Here is a 15,951-nt window from a genome sequence, read left to right on the forward strand (position 1 = left end):
GAAATGAGCTACCAGACAGCCTAATTTCAGAAAGTCAGGCATTGTTCCGTTATTTGAAATATGTTCTTCTGATTTTCATTGAAACCGATCTAATTTTGACTGGTTTGTCATTCACTGTCCAGGTTTCCCACCGAATCCCTGTTGCCAGCATCCTCCTTGTGACCCGGTGAACACCATTGAGATTTGCAAGGCCGCACTGGCTGAACCACCAGCCTGTTTTCTCACTAAAGTTACTGCAGCTCTTCACGGGCTGCTCCTGGAGAGAGCAGGCTGGATTGCAGCCATCATTGTCCATATCAAATGTACTAAAAGGTAACGTGTTCTGGTTGTCTTGTTTTCTGTATCCCCGAAATGCATCACCTAAATTATAGGAACAAAAAAAAGGGGAAAGTAATTAAACACATCTGAATTAAGCATTTAACAGTGCAGGTCCTGACTAACTTGGGCCCTACATACTTACTAGCTAGTAACCATGAAGGCAGTAATGCTTCTGAATACCAATTGCTGGAAACTGCAGGTGGGCAGAGTGCTGTTGCGCCCAGGTCCTGCTTGTGGGCTTCCCCTAGGCATCTTGGCCACTGTGAGAGCAGGATGCTGGACTAAATGGGCCATTGGCCTGATCCAGAACACTCTTATGATGATCTTGAGTTATGTTCTTACATAAATTGTCATTCTCCTGTACTTCTTCTGCACGTCACAGATTCAGGCAGAGGATGGGAAACAGTCTCTGCTAATCTATATTACACTTAAATAGACACAATAGGAAGTGCTTCATTCATGAATTGCTCCTAGCAGCAATATCTGGAAGCAGATTTATAGGGCAACTTTCTTTTCTGTGGCATGCTGAATTATCTAACACTGACTTTTACTTCTGCTGTGAGCGAAGTATGTGTGATGTCACCGAAAAGGTCTTTGTGCCTATGAAACATCTACCTAATACTCTTCTACTGGAGGACTCCCACAGCCTAAGCAAGAACTTCTTCCAGAATTCACGCACTACCCTTGTAGTATGAGCTGGCTTTCTGTGGCTATGTATCAAAATATACACAGCTTGACTTTGACTGCCTCGTCTTGTTTGCTCTAGTCTCCCAGCAACACCTATGGCTTCTAGACTGGCCAAAAAACATCATCAGTGAAGTCTTTAACGATGATTTTAAGCAAACTCTTCACTTGCCTTGAAATCATTCTGCCTATTAACCAAACTGTGTGTAAGGTTTTGACTTAGATTATTCTGAAATAGCTGGCCTAATACATTGCCTTACCACCTAGCTCTGTGCTATCAGTAAAATCTCAGTTATCTTTTCCTCTAAGAAATAAACAAGGGATTAGTAATGGTGGCTGAATCCTAGTTTTAGCAATTGCTTGCCCCAATTCTTGGTCTATATTAGTTTTCCACAACCTGGCACCCTATAAATGCTAACTCCCATCAGCCCCAGCCACGTGGCCAATGATCAGCAGGAATGATGAAAGCTGTAGTCCTAACATCTGGATAACATCAGGTTGGCAAAGGCTGTCCTACATTATGGATGCTCACAGTTGTGTATATACACATGTAGTCTTACATTACTAGAAAGACATACAGTAAACTGTGGGGAGGTTCTCATGCAATCCCTTCCAGTGTCTCCAGTGTCGATTAAATTACTCCCTTTACAGATTTACACACCATCTCTCAGCAAAAGGTTCCCCAGGCAGTTCACATAAGCAGCCATAACGTGTAATATGGGAGCTGAGTACCTTGGCCATGACAACGTTGGTGATCTCAGAGCTTGGAAAATGTGCCTCTGAAATCATGATACTTGCTCCAGCCAAGACACAGGAGCTCCTGGCAGATGTTCTATAGTTTATTGTCTATATTTGTTGACTTGCCACCCTATTTTCACATTTGCAGAGCCTATCATTTTAAAGCTAGACTGCTGCTCCCGTCTGAGTCTTACCGGCATTTCCAGAGTAACGTCCTAAATGTATTTTAAAAGAGCACGCTTCATCCTCTAACCAAAAACTGTCATACGATGCGTATGCATACGTGTCATCTTCAGCCTCCAAGCCCACATAAAGCATGAAGCTGGCTGTTTTCTGGTTTGCTATGTGGAAAATATTTCGGAGGCCGAGCCAAAATTCCCCTGTAAACAGAATTAAAATAAAACTCTAAAAGAACAGAAGTGAAGATTTATCCCTCCACACACACACACACACACACACACACACACACACCTTCAATCTGTTTGCTATTAATCCCGAACCAGTTAAAGGAAGCTATGTTTAATTATTGATTTATACCCCGGCTTTTTCCTCTGACACACACACAAGGCAGCTTACAGATAAAAATGAGAACCGTTAAAAACACAGAAAAAACTATTATTATAACAATCATTAAAAAACAATTATATATTGATAGAATTAAACTAGCTACATAATCAATCTGATCTATTTAGTTTTTCTACCATAACAAAGCAATGATCTGAAACTTCACGTATAGGTTCAGCTGAACAACAATCTGCTCCCTCAGTCACCCCGGAAGTGGGAAATGCTCAGTACATGCAGTGGGAAATATCAGTGTATTGTGCTTGATATGGTTCCATTAGGATGCTCTGCCCTTGGAGGCCAATGGATCCATTGAGTTTCCAAGCAGCTTTGGTGGGGGGGGGGGGGATTTTCCAGGTGATATGGCAGGCGTTCCTGTCGGAGCCCTGGCTCCCGCCCATTATAAATCATACCCCACTTCCCACAGGTATGCAGCTCAGGACCTCCACTCTTATTAACTCTCAGACATGTTGGGTTTCTATTCCTCTCAATCTGCAGATATTGTGTAGGATTGGTTCATCACATGTCTGTGTTATGCATTCCAGCACCAACTGTTGGTATCACGGGAGTGGATGTTTACTGTACTCTGTTTACTGTACTCTGAGGTTGTTGCTTTCATTTCTGACTTCTCTCCAAGGAAGATCAGAGAGAGGAGACATGTTTTCTTTGGTTCTGCCTTATGCTTAATAAAGGAGCTTCGTGTTCACAACCCCAGCCTAGCTCTGACTGCGTTTTATCTCTGCTGGACTCTGGATGTGTGCTCAATGTCTCCAAGATGTGAGTCACTATAAATTGTCGGGGAAGGCTGTCGGAACTCCCTAGAGCTGCACGCTGATGGGAGGGACAGGTTGGAAACGTTCTTGTTGTTTGCCTGGGGGTCGTCCATGCCCCTGGCCGACCCAATAAGAAGAATCTACCTCACAGAGTTGTTGAAAGGATAAAATGGGAAGGAGACAACCATGTGTGTCACCTTGAGCTCCTTGGAGGAAAGGTAGGGTTATAAATATAATAACAAAAACAAACATGGACACACCAAATTTGTATGTCCCTAGCTGGGCTGGAGTAACCAGAAAAAAGTCCTAACAAATAACAAATTGCTACCTTCAAGGTCACCAAATCCATTCATATAGTCAGACCATGTCCTCTGAAATTCAACAAGCCCCTCAGTTCTCTTCTGGATTACTGTCCATCCCCCTCCTCGAAAATCCATCTCACACAATACCTGAAACATATATAGATGATGGTGGTGAAATCTTTTTGTAAAGAAGCTGGCAAATTCCCACTGCACACACACACACACCCCGGCCAAATTAAGCAAACACTAACATTTGTACACAATATGGATTTCTACAAAGATTGGCTTTCAGTTTTTCACAGTGAGTTCACTAATTCTTCTCATTTTCCTTTCCCTTTAAAGAGGTCTTGGAAAAATTCTTGGAAATAATTTGTTCAAGCTAGGTGCAGCAATGTTATCAACACAGGACACAAACACACAAACAGACATATGTATTTATATGTATGTATATGTATGTATACGTATACGTATACGTATACGTATATGTATATGTAAGAAAGAAAATAGCTTTTCTGAAGCTTGCAGGGATTGCACCTTTGGCATGCATACCTGGGGCTTAGAGTCAAATTATTAGTCAATGAGTGTATAGATTCAAAGCTAATTTCTTTATTTTCTTTTTTAGATGTCCTCTGTCGATAACATTGCTATAGTTATATATAAATGGAGCAAGGCTATTTTAACAGTGTGTGAGAGGAAGAGAAAGAGAGAGATGTTTGGACCAAATCCAGCCCTCTCCCAAACAGCTTCGTGGGTGGATATCAGCTTTTGCAAAGGTACACAGTCCTGATAACTAGACCAACCAGAAATGAGGGACATACATGTGGCACCCATTTGTGTATGCTGTTTCCAATTGAATTAGGTGTGCTTTCCATGTGAATGGCCTCTAGCAGGCAACTTTTCCTTTTTTTTGCAATTTAACTTCTATACAAGAGTGAGCCGTCAGACTTTTCTGCACCTCTCCCTTCTCTGTTCTGAAGTGTCTTCATCTGTCCCCCTCTGAAATTCAAAATCCTAATTTTATTTTCAGTTTTAACCTCCTCCTTAGTTGCTACACATCCTATAACCATGTTTTTCCATTAGTTCTTGATCTCTGGCCAGTGTCATAAGCAAACATTTTTACTTATTTGATGACTTCAACTTCTGTAGACATTGGCAGTCATTCCTAAACACTGGAAAGGTTTTTATTTTTTTAAAAAAGGAAATATGGAAGTTAATTATCTTAGTTATTTCAAAAGTATCCTCCAGTGCATGCTAAACTATTTCATGATTTATATATTTAACTCCTGCAAGCACAAAATTGGAGTAAGGATTTTAAAAAACAAAACACCATGGGAATGATACTGTCAATGTTAAGCATTTTCTTTTCAGGCCACAATGTTAGACTGAATCGGGGGTAAGGAACCAAGCCTGGGGCCAGATGTGAGACTCCTCTTAGACTAAACCCTCTCTTTATCCACACCCGCTCTTCCCAGGCCATGCCCTATATCATCTCTGTTCACACCCTCATTAAATGTTTTTCCTGGCTGTAATGTGTCCTTGTAGTTCAATACTGCCTCTTGCTTCCCTGGATGGAAGATAAAGAGATGTGTGTGTATATATGTGTGTGTAAAACTAGTCTACTGTACCAAAGTAAAATTTACATTTGTCACTCTGTCCACTTTTGCTTCTTGAGTGCAACACGCCTACAAAGTTGGGAGGGAGTAAGACTGGTTTGACAACCTGTTGCTTATTCAACATGTCCTGACTACAGCCTAGGTGGCAAAGCAAGGGGTGTGGGGGGTGAGCTCCCCGCGTCTCCCCACCTTGCTTGCTTCCAGGACACCCACAATGGCAACATCACCAACATCAGGGCACCATAATTTGCCCTATGATGCAGTTGTGAGAGAAGAACTCTGCCCCCCCACCGACAGCTCCTAAAGGACTATCTTAGTATCTGCTTCAAAAAGCTTTAGATTGGTTGTGACTAGGGATGGAGGAGAAATTTGATTCAGTATGCATTTAAACCCAAATCTACCAAATCTGCACTTTCTGAAATAATATGTGAATCAAAACACAGCTATCATTCAAAATTTGCACTTATCCAAATTTTGCAATTCAGCCAAGCAATGTGAACAAAAATTATACCGTATTTTTCACTCTATAAGACACACTTTTTCCCTCCTAAAAAGTAAGGGGAAATGTGTGTGCGTCTTATGGAGTGAATGCAGGCTGCACAGCTATCCCGGAAGCCAGAACAGCCCCTTCTGTTTCTCCTCCCGCTTTGCTGGAGAGGCGCTGCACAGAGAGGGAGAGAATATTTTTTTTCTTGTTCTCCTCCTCTAAAACTAGGTGTGTCTTATGGTCGGGTGCATCTTATAGAGCAAAAAATATGGTATATGGATATTTTAACTATAGTGTGCATTTGATTGACATCCTATGCTCTTTTAAAATGATTTTAGGAGAGGTTATTAGGTTGTTGTTTTTATTTTGATTATGTATTTTGTGGTTTTATATTTTGATTTTATTCCGTGAACCACCCTGAGACATCCGGGTATAAGGCGGTATATAAATTCAATAAATAATAGTATATCACTGAAAATAACATACTAAAATACATTGCTTGCAAAAATGTGTACATTAGTCAAAATTGAATATAAAACAGAAACAGAGAGAACCAGAATTGACAGAACCTTCCATCCCTGATTGTGACACTGCCACTACAATGGCAATGGGAAAGAGACCACCCCCGTTCTTGTGGCAGGACTTTCTTTCCAACCTGCCCTTTATAGTGCCATGTTTATACCAATGAGAAGTTAGCTAGAGTTTCTGTAAAGAGACCTTTTAAAAGTTCAGTTAATTGTGAGTTTTGAATAATAGTTGTAACTCTGCAGGTACTCCTTTAGCCTGTAAACACTTGCCCACCTTTTATTCCTTGTGTTCTCACTACATAGTCCTCTGATTAAAGATCTGGAGTGCACAATCAAAAGCACATTTTCTTAAGTCTTTATTAGTCACACAAGGCTGATCTGGCAAAAGCAACAATCCCAAGACTGATCCCAAGAGGGAGTGTTTGTTTGGCAGGTCAGTTCAGATCTCTGGAACAGTATTCTGTGCACTGCTGTGACTGCATTCTTGGTTTTCAAAATCATAGTGCAGCTAAGAAGCAAAGCTCCATGTTAAACCCTTTTTTCTCTCTCCCATAGGGGTTGAGGAGAAATTCGATTCTGTTAATTCGCACTTTCCAAAATGCTATGAGAAGTAAAACATGGTTATCCTTGAAAATCTGCACTTCTTAGAATTTTGCAATGCAGTTCTCCTGCCAAATAATCTGTACAAAAATTCATATGTGCATATAAATGCATATATAAGTGAAAACAAAATACAAAAACACATATTAAGGGAAATTGCTTTGCAAAAATGTGTGTATTAGGCAAAGCTGCAGACAAAAATGTGTGTGTTAGGCAAAGCTGCAGACAAAAATGTGCATATCAGCAGAAATCCACACTAAAATGCTGGTGAATTTCCATGAGAACTTTTTTGGGGGAGGGGGATCAAAAAACTGATGTGTAAATGTGGAGAAGCAAATTAAAGAATGGAAAAATGAGAAGCCGAAACTGACATGTTTATCCATCCTGGGGGTGTGAACGCAGCCTTGGCAGCCACTTTATCTTTACTGTTAAAGTGTCATATAAAAAATATGTCACATTGGTATTTATGATTTTTCTTGTCGACTACACAAAAGGAGAGACAGAGCTTCGCGCTGTGACAAATGGGTGTTCTGTCTTGTTGGCATTTGTAAATGAATTCAGCGTTTTCTTACAAGCATCACTAGTATTTCATTTACTGTTATTCTGCAATTCAGTGAAAGATCAGCAAGCTTATATCAAACACAGTTAAATAATTAAGCCCCCTCAATTTCAAAGAGACTAATTTACACAATGCATTTCTTGCTCCCATAAGCAGACCTAATTTTCCCCTATATTTGTGTGGGCAAATGAGATAGGGTCATACAGTAAAAGGCTGGAGTTCTGTGGCAGAACACCTGCTTTGCATGCAAAAGTTCAATCCTGCACATCTCCAGGAAGGACTTGGAAAGACTCCTGTCTGAAACCCTGCAGAACCAATACCAACTGGGTAGTCACTCAGGACTAAACTACATGGACGAATGATTCAGTATGTCAGTTAGTGAACATCAGAGGAAGTCAAAGACTGCTCCCTGGGGTAGTTGTGTGCTACTCCTAGGTATTCCTGGGACCCCTGTATCTGCCCTTCCACCTACTGCTAGCTCTGAGCCCTTGGAATACTGCTCAAAGAAAAACAAGTTGGCATAGCTAATGAGCTGTCAGTCTCACAAGGTAAGCTTTTCATCTGTAGGAAAGCGGCAGTTCTCCCTTCGCCCAGGCTAAATGATGCTCAAATGGTACAGCCATCTAAGCTTCCCAAGAGCCGTAGTCTCTCAGGGTGTTTGCTTGCTGGGAAAAATTACAAGCAAGAGGATTGCCTAAGACTTCAAGGACTGCTGACATGCTATAAAAATTATTATACTTAGTGCCAACATTGCTGTTCTTTCCTACGGGAGTTGAACCACACCTGCTAGTTTTTAGTTTGGAAAAAAGGGTACTTGAAATGCCTATGAAAAATAGTGAATCAGCCGCATTGTACTCATCTGCTTTCCAATGTTTCATGCTACAGTCAGTACATTTCAGTGACTATGCTTCCTCTCCTCTAAGTTACAGTACTTCCAGTTGAACAAACTGACCCCCCATATCAGATTTAAAATATTGGCACTTGGCGGCGGCTTGGAAAGTGTTAAAACCACGGCTAAAGCGACAGGGACTGCTTTAATGCAGCCATAAGAAGAGGGGGGAAACAACAATCTAAGCAAACAATAAGAATGAAAAATCTGTATTACCTCAAAGGGATAACTTGATCCTTCTGGATGGATTATGTAGAGACCGCTTGGAGTTTTTGTAACAGAGCCAATGGTATCTTTAATATCGCTGCAATCCAAACCTGGCAGACAACATTACCAGAGGAAGTTCAGGTTCAACTTTGTAAAATGGAAACAGAATTAACCTTTTCTCTGACAGTCACTTTCCCCCTGAACTGCCTCCCCCTGGCTTTGACTCTCTGCCAAGGTTTCGGACCCATATGAATATAAACAAGAACATGGAACGCAGGCTTCTAGGCAAAGTGACTGGTAGGTAAAGGTTAAGCATGCACACACATGCACACATTAGTTGCACCTGACTGCAGTGCAACATGTTTTTTGACCCATAGATTATTGTACCATTCCAAAGAATTAGTTTACCCACATTTGAGAATAATGTAGCTGTTAATCTGCATTTTCCCATTTGCATTAGACTTGAGTAGTCCACATTGGCATATATTTGAATACAAGGAGCAACTTCTGTCTTTCCCCTTCATATCCAATCAGATGGGTGCTTGCTTCGGCAGCACATATACTAAAAAATTGGAACGATACAATATCCAATCAGATGGATGGCAAAGAAAAATAATTTTTTACTTATTAATTATTATTATTATTGCTATTATTTCATAAAATTTATATACCTTTTTTTAAAAAAAACTCTCAAAGCAACTTACAAAAAGAATACAACAGTGAAATGATCAATAAACACTTTTGTTTTTGCAAAATCAGTAATGGCAAACCACTCCCCCGCCCCCAATCTTTCTTATTTGTACCACTGCCTTACCAGGAGGAGTTACGGAGCAAGAAGAGAAATGGAAAAAGTCAGGAAGCAAAAAGTATTTACCGTGAGACTGAACAGCTCGATGAGGAAAAACATCAACTGGTTTTCTAGATAGGTCTGTGTTTAAAAGCATAACCCGACTCATCAGTTCATTGACCTGTGTGATCACAAGAAAAACCTTAAACCATTCTTAATGTTCAAGGGAGCCCAGCATTGCCTCTTTTCTTTTCTTTCCTTTCCTTTTATTCATAACCTTGAAACAAACATTAACATGGGATGTAATTCAGCCCAAATTAGGTACTTCTACAATCCCAAGAAAAATTACTAAATGGGGCTTAATTCTGAGTAAATATACTGAATATACATCTGGTGGCACACCCCATTGATTTTGGTCGATTAAGCATGTTTTATGTAGAGCAATCCTAAGAAAAACTTCTCAGAAGGAAGTAACACTGAGCTCAGCAGGAGTTAGAAATTAAGCTGAGGACAATAGCCTAAGTATCTCCTAGTAAAATCAATATGACTGAAGAATGCTTAACTTTGGCTAGCTCATACACACGGTTTATAATTCATATTTTTAAGAATACAGCTGCCATTTCCCACCTATTCACTGACTCATACAGAATAAATCTGAGGAGGGTCCTACTTAAAAAGCTAGTAATATATTTGCTGACCTTAATGGCTCCCTCATATCTACCCAAAATGGTGTTTGTGGCACTGTAAGAAATCAGCAGTTTCTTCCCAATGCCGAAAACAATAACCAAATACTTGCTGTTGCAAGACAAACTGTTTTTATGAAATGTGCTCACTATGTTTGTAAACTGGATTTTGACATTTAGTTCAGCTGAATTAAGATCATTCAGTAGAATTAGTCCTGTACAGAAAGAAATGCCTTCTGCAAATAATAACTGATACCTGATCGGAAAGATAATCGAGAGAAGACTGGTGATCATCCATCATGTTCCGTATCATCTTCTTGGTACTTCTTGCATATTCAACTAGAGAATTCTGCAAGTTCCCTTTAAGCAAACAGACCGTCAGTCATTAAAAAAGTTACTGAAATAATGCAATGACACATAACAGAGCTTTTTTCAGCAATTAGCGTTGTGTGGTAATATTTCAAGCAGAGTAAAAGCCTGACTACATGTGATGCTCACAATTGTGATGCTAACTATCTGTGTGATTAGCAATCAGGTTGTTGGTTTCTTTTTAATTAAATGCCAGGCACAGGGGACAAACAGCAATCAGCACTGCAGTGCTGGGGCAAGTTTAAACCTTCCCTCCCCAGCTGTGTACTTCCTCAAACTCGCTGCCATAGTAATTGACAGTAGGTTGGAACTCCCATTCACATCAGTGGGAACTTTCCTCTTTCTAATGATAAAGGTGGTATGAAGACATTTACTGAGATCACAGCCGGGGAGAGAAACCTCAAACCACCTCTCCTTGCACATTGTGCAGTTGAAAACAATCTCTGCTTCTCCATGTTTGTTTCTTTGTTTTCTATGCCAACATGATTACTCAGCACTTTGTTAGCGTCACATGCAGGCCCGAAATCAGCTTCTTTGTAAAAGTGGGATTTGGATGATTTGTGGGTTTGAATCAAAATGCTTAGTGCCTTAAGGTGCTGGGGGTGGCACATCGAGACGATAATACCTCAGTCCCTCGTATCTCCAGTTTAAAGGATTGCAATAAGCAGGGCTAAGAAAGTCATCTGTCAGGATAACCTGAAGAACTACTGTCAGAGCAGACAGGACTGAGCTGGGTGGATCAACAACTGGAATAAGGCAAGTTTTGCATGTTCATACCACTTAACATCAATGTCTGCATTTGTAGATGAAGAAAATTCCTGAAACAAACCAGAGTTGCAGCAGGAAATGAAGTATTTATATTACGAATGTGGAAAGGTTTAGAACTGTTTCACCCTGTGCTCATCCAACCCCACCAAGCTTTAGATATATTACACCTGTGTTGAGTAAATGATCTGCACTAGCTGCCTATTGACAACAAAATCAAGTTCTGGGTTTTGCTACTGATATTAAATCCTAAACAACTTTGACTTAGGACACCTAGCAGTCCCAGTATGGACCAAGGCAATTGTTAAGAAGAGGCATAGGCAAACTCGGCCCTCCAGATGTTTTGGGACTACAACTCCCATCATCCCTAGCTAACGGAACCAGTGGTCAGGGATGATGGGAGTTATAGTCCCAAAACATCTGGAGGGCTGAGTTTGCCTATGCCTGGTTAAGAATTTCAAAGATACATAACCACTGGATTGCCACTTAGCAACAACATGGAAATAGGCATTCTCAGTGTAGCACCCACCCTCTGAAATGCCTTCCCTCAGGTTACTCATGAGGTGGAGATAGTAATGATCTTTAACCAATGCTTTAAAATGTGTATGTTCACAGTTTCCCTGGACTCAGACCCTTAGTTTTAAATTTTTAGTTTTGCACTCTGCTCAGTTTTAATTGTGATTCACACTTATGATGTATTTTTATCTTATTTTTATCTACTTTTTAGGAAGCTTTGCTGAGTATTGTTGCATTTTAATTGCATTTATGTAAATTTCTTAATATAGTGAAAATAGGTAAGTAGTATATTTATTTTTAATAAATAAACTTAACATACTGTAAGCGAAATACAAATAAGTTCACTATCGTATCATTTTAGCAATATCCCAAGTTAGCTTGCAACAGTGAATGAAAGGAAAGAGTTTCTAAAATACAAAAGTACATACTACACATGTAATGTTTTTCTTCTCTTAACACTTTAGCTTGAAAATCACAGGGCACGTGGCATTTTTTCTTCTCCTGTGGATTTTCTGAAGATTTATTTTTTGTTCCTGGACTGGCTGCCTCTTCCACAGTGGTTGTGGCCAAAGTACCCTGAAATACCAAACAGAAGGGGGGAAAGATCTGTACAGAATGTAGATAAAACAGGCTCTTGATTATCAGTAATTTAAAAAGATGGCAAACATTTTCATCTCAGAATAAGATGGTTCAGAAGATGTGAAATCTAGGCTGTTAAGTGGGGCAGCGTAGAGGAGCACATGGAGCCAAAAAGCTGCACTGGCTGCCAGTATTACCAAGCCAAATTCAGGGTGATATATACTGACTAAAGTACTGTCACATTTATGCTTATTTAATATGTGATCAGCTTAGAAAAGAGCCAGCAAATCTCTGCAGAAGTTATATAATTGGGTATTACCCAGTATGACCCAGGTGATTTCCAGGAATATGTAACCCAGCCACAGAGTACAAGGCGTAATACAGTGCCCCTTGACGAAGTAAAAAAGGGGGCTTTTTCCTCCTCACTGAATGGTGAGAAAAACCACAACCAACCCTCAGATGTTGAATTAAGGGTACAGAGCTTAAAAGCACAGGGCACAGGGCTGTATGGCCAGTACCTTCCAGTTTACAAATTAAATGCTGATGTTTTAATGCTCCCATTTTAGCATAAAAATAAGAAGTTAAGAGAGAGGTTTTAAAAATGGAAATGTTGAACTGTTGAACTTCCTGAAGCAATGAAGAAAATGCCATTGGCTTTCCAAATATTTCCTTCAAATTCCTCTTCTTCCCCATATAAAGAAATATTCTGTTAGAACAGCTCATAGTTTTGATTGGACTGTATTCTTTGCGGCTCTCCTACAGCCCCAACAAAATATACTTATTTATTGCTTTAAGGCCACAATCCTAAACACTCTAGGGAGTAAGCTCCATTGAACATAGTGGGACTAACTTGTGAATAAACATATGTAGTAAGCATGTTTGTCTGACTTTTTTTTTATAGACACAGAAACATAGAGAACCTATAAAGTTGCCTTGTACTGAGTTAGCCCATTGTTCTACATAGCTTAGTATTGTCTACACCAGGGGTCAGCAAACTTTTTCAGCAGGGGGCCGGTCCACAGTCCCTCAGACCTTGTGGGGGGCCAGACTATATTTTGGAAAGGGGAAAAAAGAGTGAATTCCTATGCCCCACAAATAACCCAGAAATGCATTTTAAATAAAAGCACACATTCTACTCATGTAAAAACAGGCTGATTCCCAGACCGTCAGTGGGCTGGATTTAGAAGGCGATTGGGCCAGATCCGGCCCCCGGGCCTTAGTTTGCCAACCCATGGTCTACACAGTGACTAACAGCAGCTCTCCAGAATTTCAGGCTTGTTTTTCCCCCTCAGTGCTACCTAGAGGTGACAGGGACCTTTTGAGACCTTTTGTATACAAGGTATGAACAAACTGAGCTACAGCTCTTTCCCACAGTATCTTCCCCTTCTGGCAGGAGCAACATCATAAGAATAAAGCAATTACTAAGGGCAAAGAACTGTAAGCAGCCAACTATGCAGATTTCAAACAGTGTTAAGTAATTAGAGAACTGAGGTGAGAATGAAGCTCAAGAAATTGCCTTACATGCAATCCTATTATACATGTATACTCAGAAGTACCTCACATTAAGTGAAATGGGGATTACTCCCAGATAAGTGGGTATAAGATTTTAGCATCAGTTACAAACTGACCCTTGACAAAATAGCAATAACATAACCAGATGTTGGTTAAGTAACCTAGAGCTTTAGGGTTTTACACACACACACACACACACACACGGCCAGAAACATTATAACACTGAAATGTAATCCTCCCTTTAAAATGTTTTTCAAAACTTTCTACACAAACCCATTGAGAACCTCTAGATGTATTGCAATAAAGGATCAGAATGCCACATGACACAAGTAAAATAAAAACAAAAGATGTTATTTTGTATTTACAGTAGTGTATGTGTGTTTAGAAGACGATCCAAAAATTGCAAAGGCCATTTACTATTTGTGAAGAGGTATGCCTCCAAGTTCTACTTTTATTAATGACCTGATAAAAAGCCATGCCTTCACAGATGTTAATCAAAAAACTCTCAGTAACTTTAGTGGGGATCTTCAGTCTATCTTTTCATCTAGGCAAGCAACTGCATTTACTACGTTAGTTGCATTAATATAGTTTCAGCAGGGTCTTTTCAATAGAAATACAACTGCACTCTACAGACACACAATAGCCCTCCGAAGCAAAACATGTTGAAAGCAGGATTTCCTTAATCTTATCAAGGCAATACATTGCAAACCTTACCATTGCAGAACATGGCTTGGCATTACCAAACACAGTATCAGCCCCAATGAAAAATATGATATTTAGGAAGATCAGTGAGGATGCACTGAGATGGATCATCTCTGAGTTGAAGAAAGGAAAAGGTTTCGAAGAATTTCAAACTGCCTTGGAAAAGACTGTCCACTAACTGATGAAGTCTTGAGTTAAGAATTCAGGAATGTGTACAGCATAAACATTAGCCAGAAAGCCAACCCTTTTATGCCCGGACTTCAGAAAACTTACACAAAAATTTATGTAACCCATGTCTGCTTTAATCCCCCAAGCAATTGTAAAGCACAAAATCATTTGATCCTAAAAGCAAATATTGCTGACATAAAGCAGTTGCTACTTAATTAAGATCTGAAAATAACTGTTCTGGGAGGGTTGGATTAGTGCCAATGTTCTGCAGGACGAAATGCAGGGCTCCTTTTTTATATTGCTTGCCAGTGTCATCAGATCTTTGCCCAGGCCATAGCATCTAGCCACCTGGAGCAGACCACATTGAAGGGGTTTCTGGAGACCCCCCCCATCCCCAAAATGGCTTGCCAGAAAGCCCACCCTCCCCCTCCACCATTCCTCTCTTCATCTCTTCTTCACACTATCTGAAATGCTATGGATCTTCCTCCCCTCTACCTTCTCTACGTTCCATCCTCGCACATGCTCAGGTCTTCCTCTTTCCCTTTCTCCATGCTGTTTCAAGAAGTGTAGAGAGAAAGAGAAGGCTGCCAGGGAAAATTCAGCCCACAGGATGCCAGCTACCAATCCCTGTTCTTGGGGAGAAAACAGCACAAAATCCTAACTACTGATTTCAGACTCTGACCATCTGGATATAATATACAGATCAGCTTGCACTAACTCACAGGAACAAAAAACGCCACTGACCTCAATAAGAAATGGCTTAGGTCCATGGTACCTCAGGGCAGCCTTCACCAACTGACGCCCTCCAGATGTCTTGGGACTGCAGCGCCCATCAGCCAGCACCAGCACTCATGCTGGCAGGGGCTGGTGGGAGTTGTAGTCCAAAACTTCTGGAGGGCTCCAGGCTGATGAAGGCTGCCTTAGCGGAGCACTTCTGTATATCAGAGGCTCAATGAGGGTGGGGACATCTTGCCCACCCACAGTCACACCTGGGAGCCAGTGTATCATAGTGGTTAGTCTTAAACTAAGACCTGGGAAAGACCAGGGTTCAAATCCCCACTCCTCCTTGGAACTCACATGGAACCACCTAACAGGGTTGCTGTTGGGATTAAATGAGCAGGGATAATAGAATAATAGAATTGAAGGGACCACAAGCCCAAACCCCTCCAAGGCAGGACTCTCAGCAAACAACTGCCCCTCTTTGTTTAGGCAGGTTTTTGCCTTACTGTACCTTGCAGTTTTTCACTTAGAATCACAGAATTGTAGAGTTGCAAGCGACCCCGGAGGGTCATCTAGTCCAACACACAGGTAAGCTGCCCTGGAGTACTAGAAGGACTATAAATATATAGTATAAATAGTACTATAAATATAAAAACGTGGTGGCATAGCCAAAAAAATCAAGACAAATACTTAACTGACGTTCTGCCCCCCTAACATGAAGCCCGCCCCTCCCCAACATAAATCCTGGTTACGCCCATGCATATAAATGTGACAATGATATATGTATATGTATTTATTTATTTTTACACACACAAAAGAAGGGATGGGGCCAGTCAAGCCTTACCTGATTTATTTTTATTCCACAGCTTATCGATTACATTTATAAATCCTT

The 15,951-nt window shown here is 40.5% G+C and overlaps 1 protein-coding gene across 1 annotated transcript; it reads right to left on the reverse strand.

Moving 5' to 3' along the window:
- Positions 1-21: 21 nt before the first annotated feature.
- ANGPTL5 (angiopoietin like 5) lies at positions 22-15,572 on the reverse strand. Its single transcript, XM_053385681.1, has 8 exons — positions 14,184-15,572; positions 11,807-11,954; positions 9,985-10,088; positions 9,133-9,226; positions 8,268-8,368; positions 3,403-3,523; positions 1,935-2,120; positions 22-360 (listed from the first exon to the last, which is right to left on the reverse strand). The coding sequence occupies exons 1-8, from the start codon at positions 14,280-14,282 to the stop codon at positions 50-52; spliced, it is 1,164 nt and encodes a 387-aa protein (XP_053241656.1). The 5' UTR covers positions 14,283-15,572; the 3' UTR covers positions 22-49.
- Positions 15,573-15,951: the final 379 nt, after the last annotated feature.

This window comes from Podarcis raffonei, chromosome 4, assembly GCF_027172205.1.
Source record: "Podarcis raffonei isolate rPodRaf1 chromosome 4, rPodRaf1.pri, whole genome shotgun sequence".
In the NCBI taxonomy this organism is placed as follows: Eukaryota; Metazoa; Chordata; class Lepidosauria; order Squamata; family Lacertidae; genus Podarcis; species Podarcis raffonei.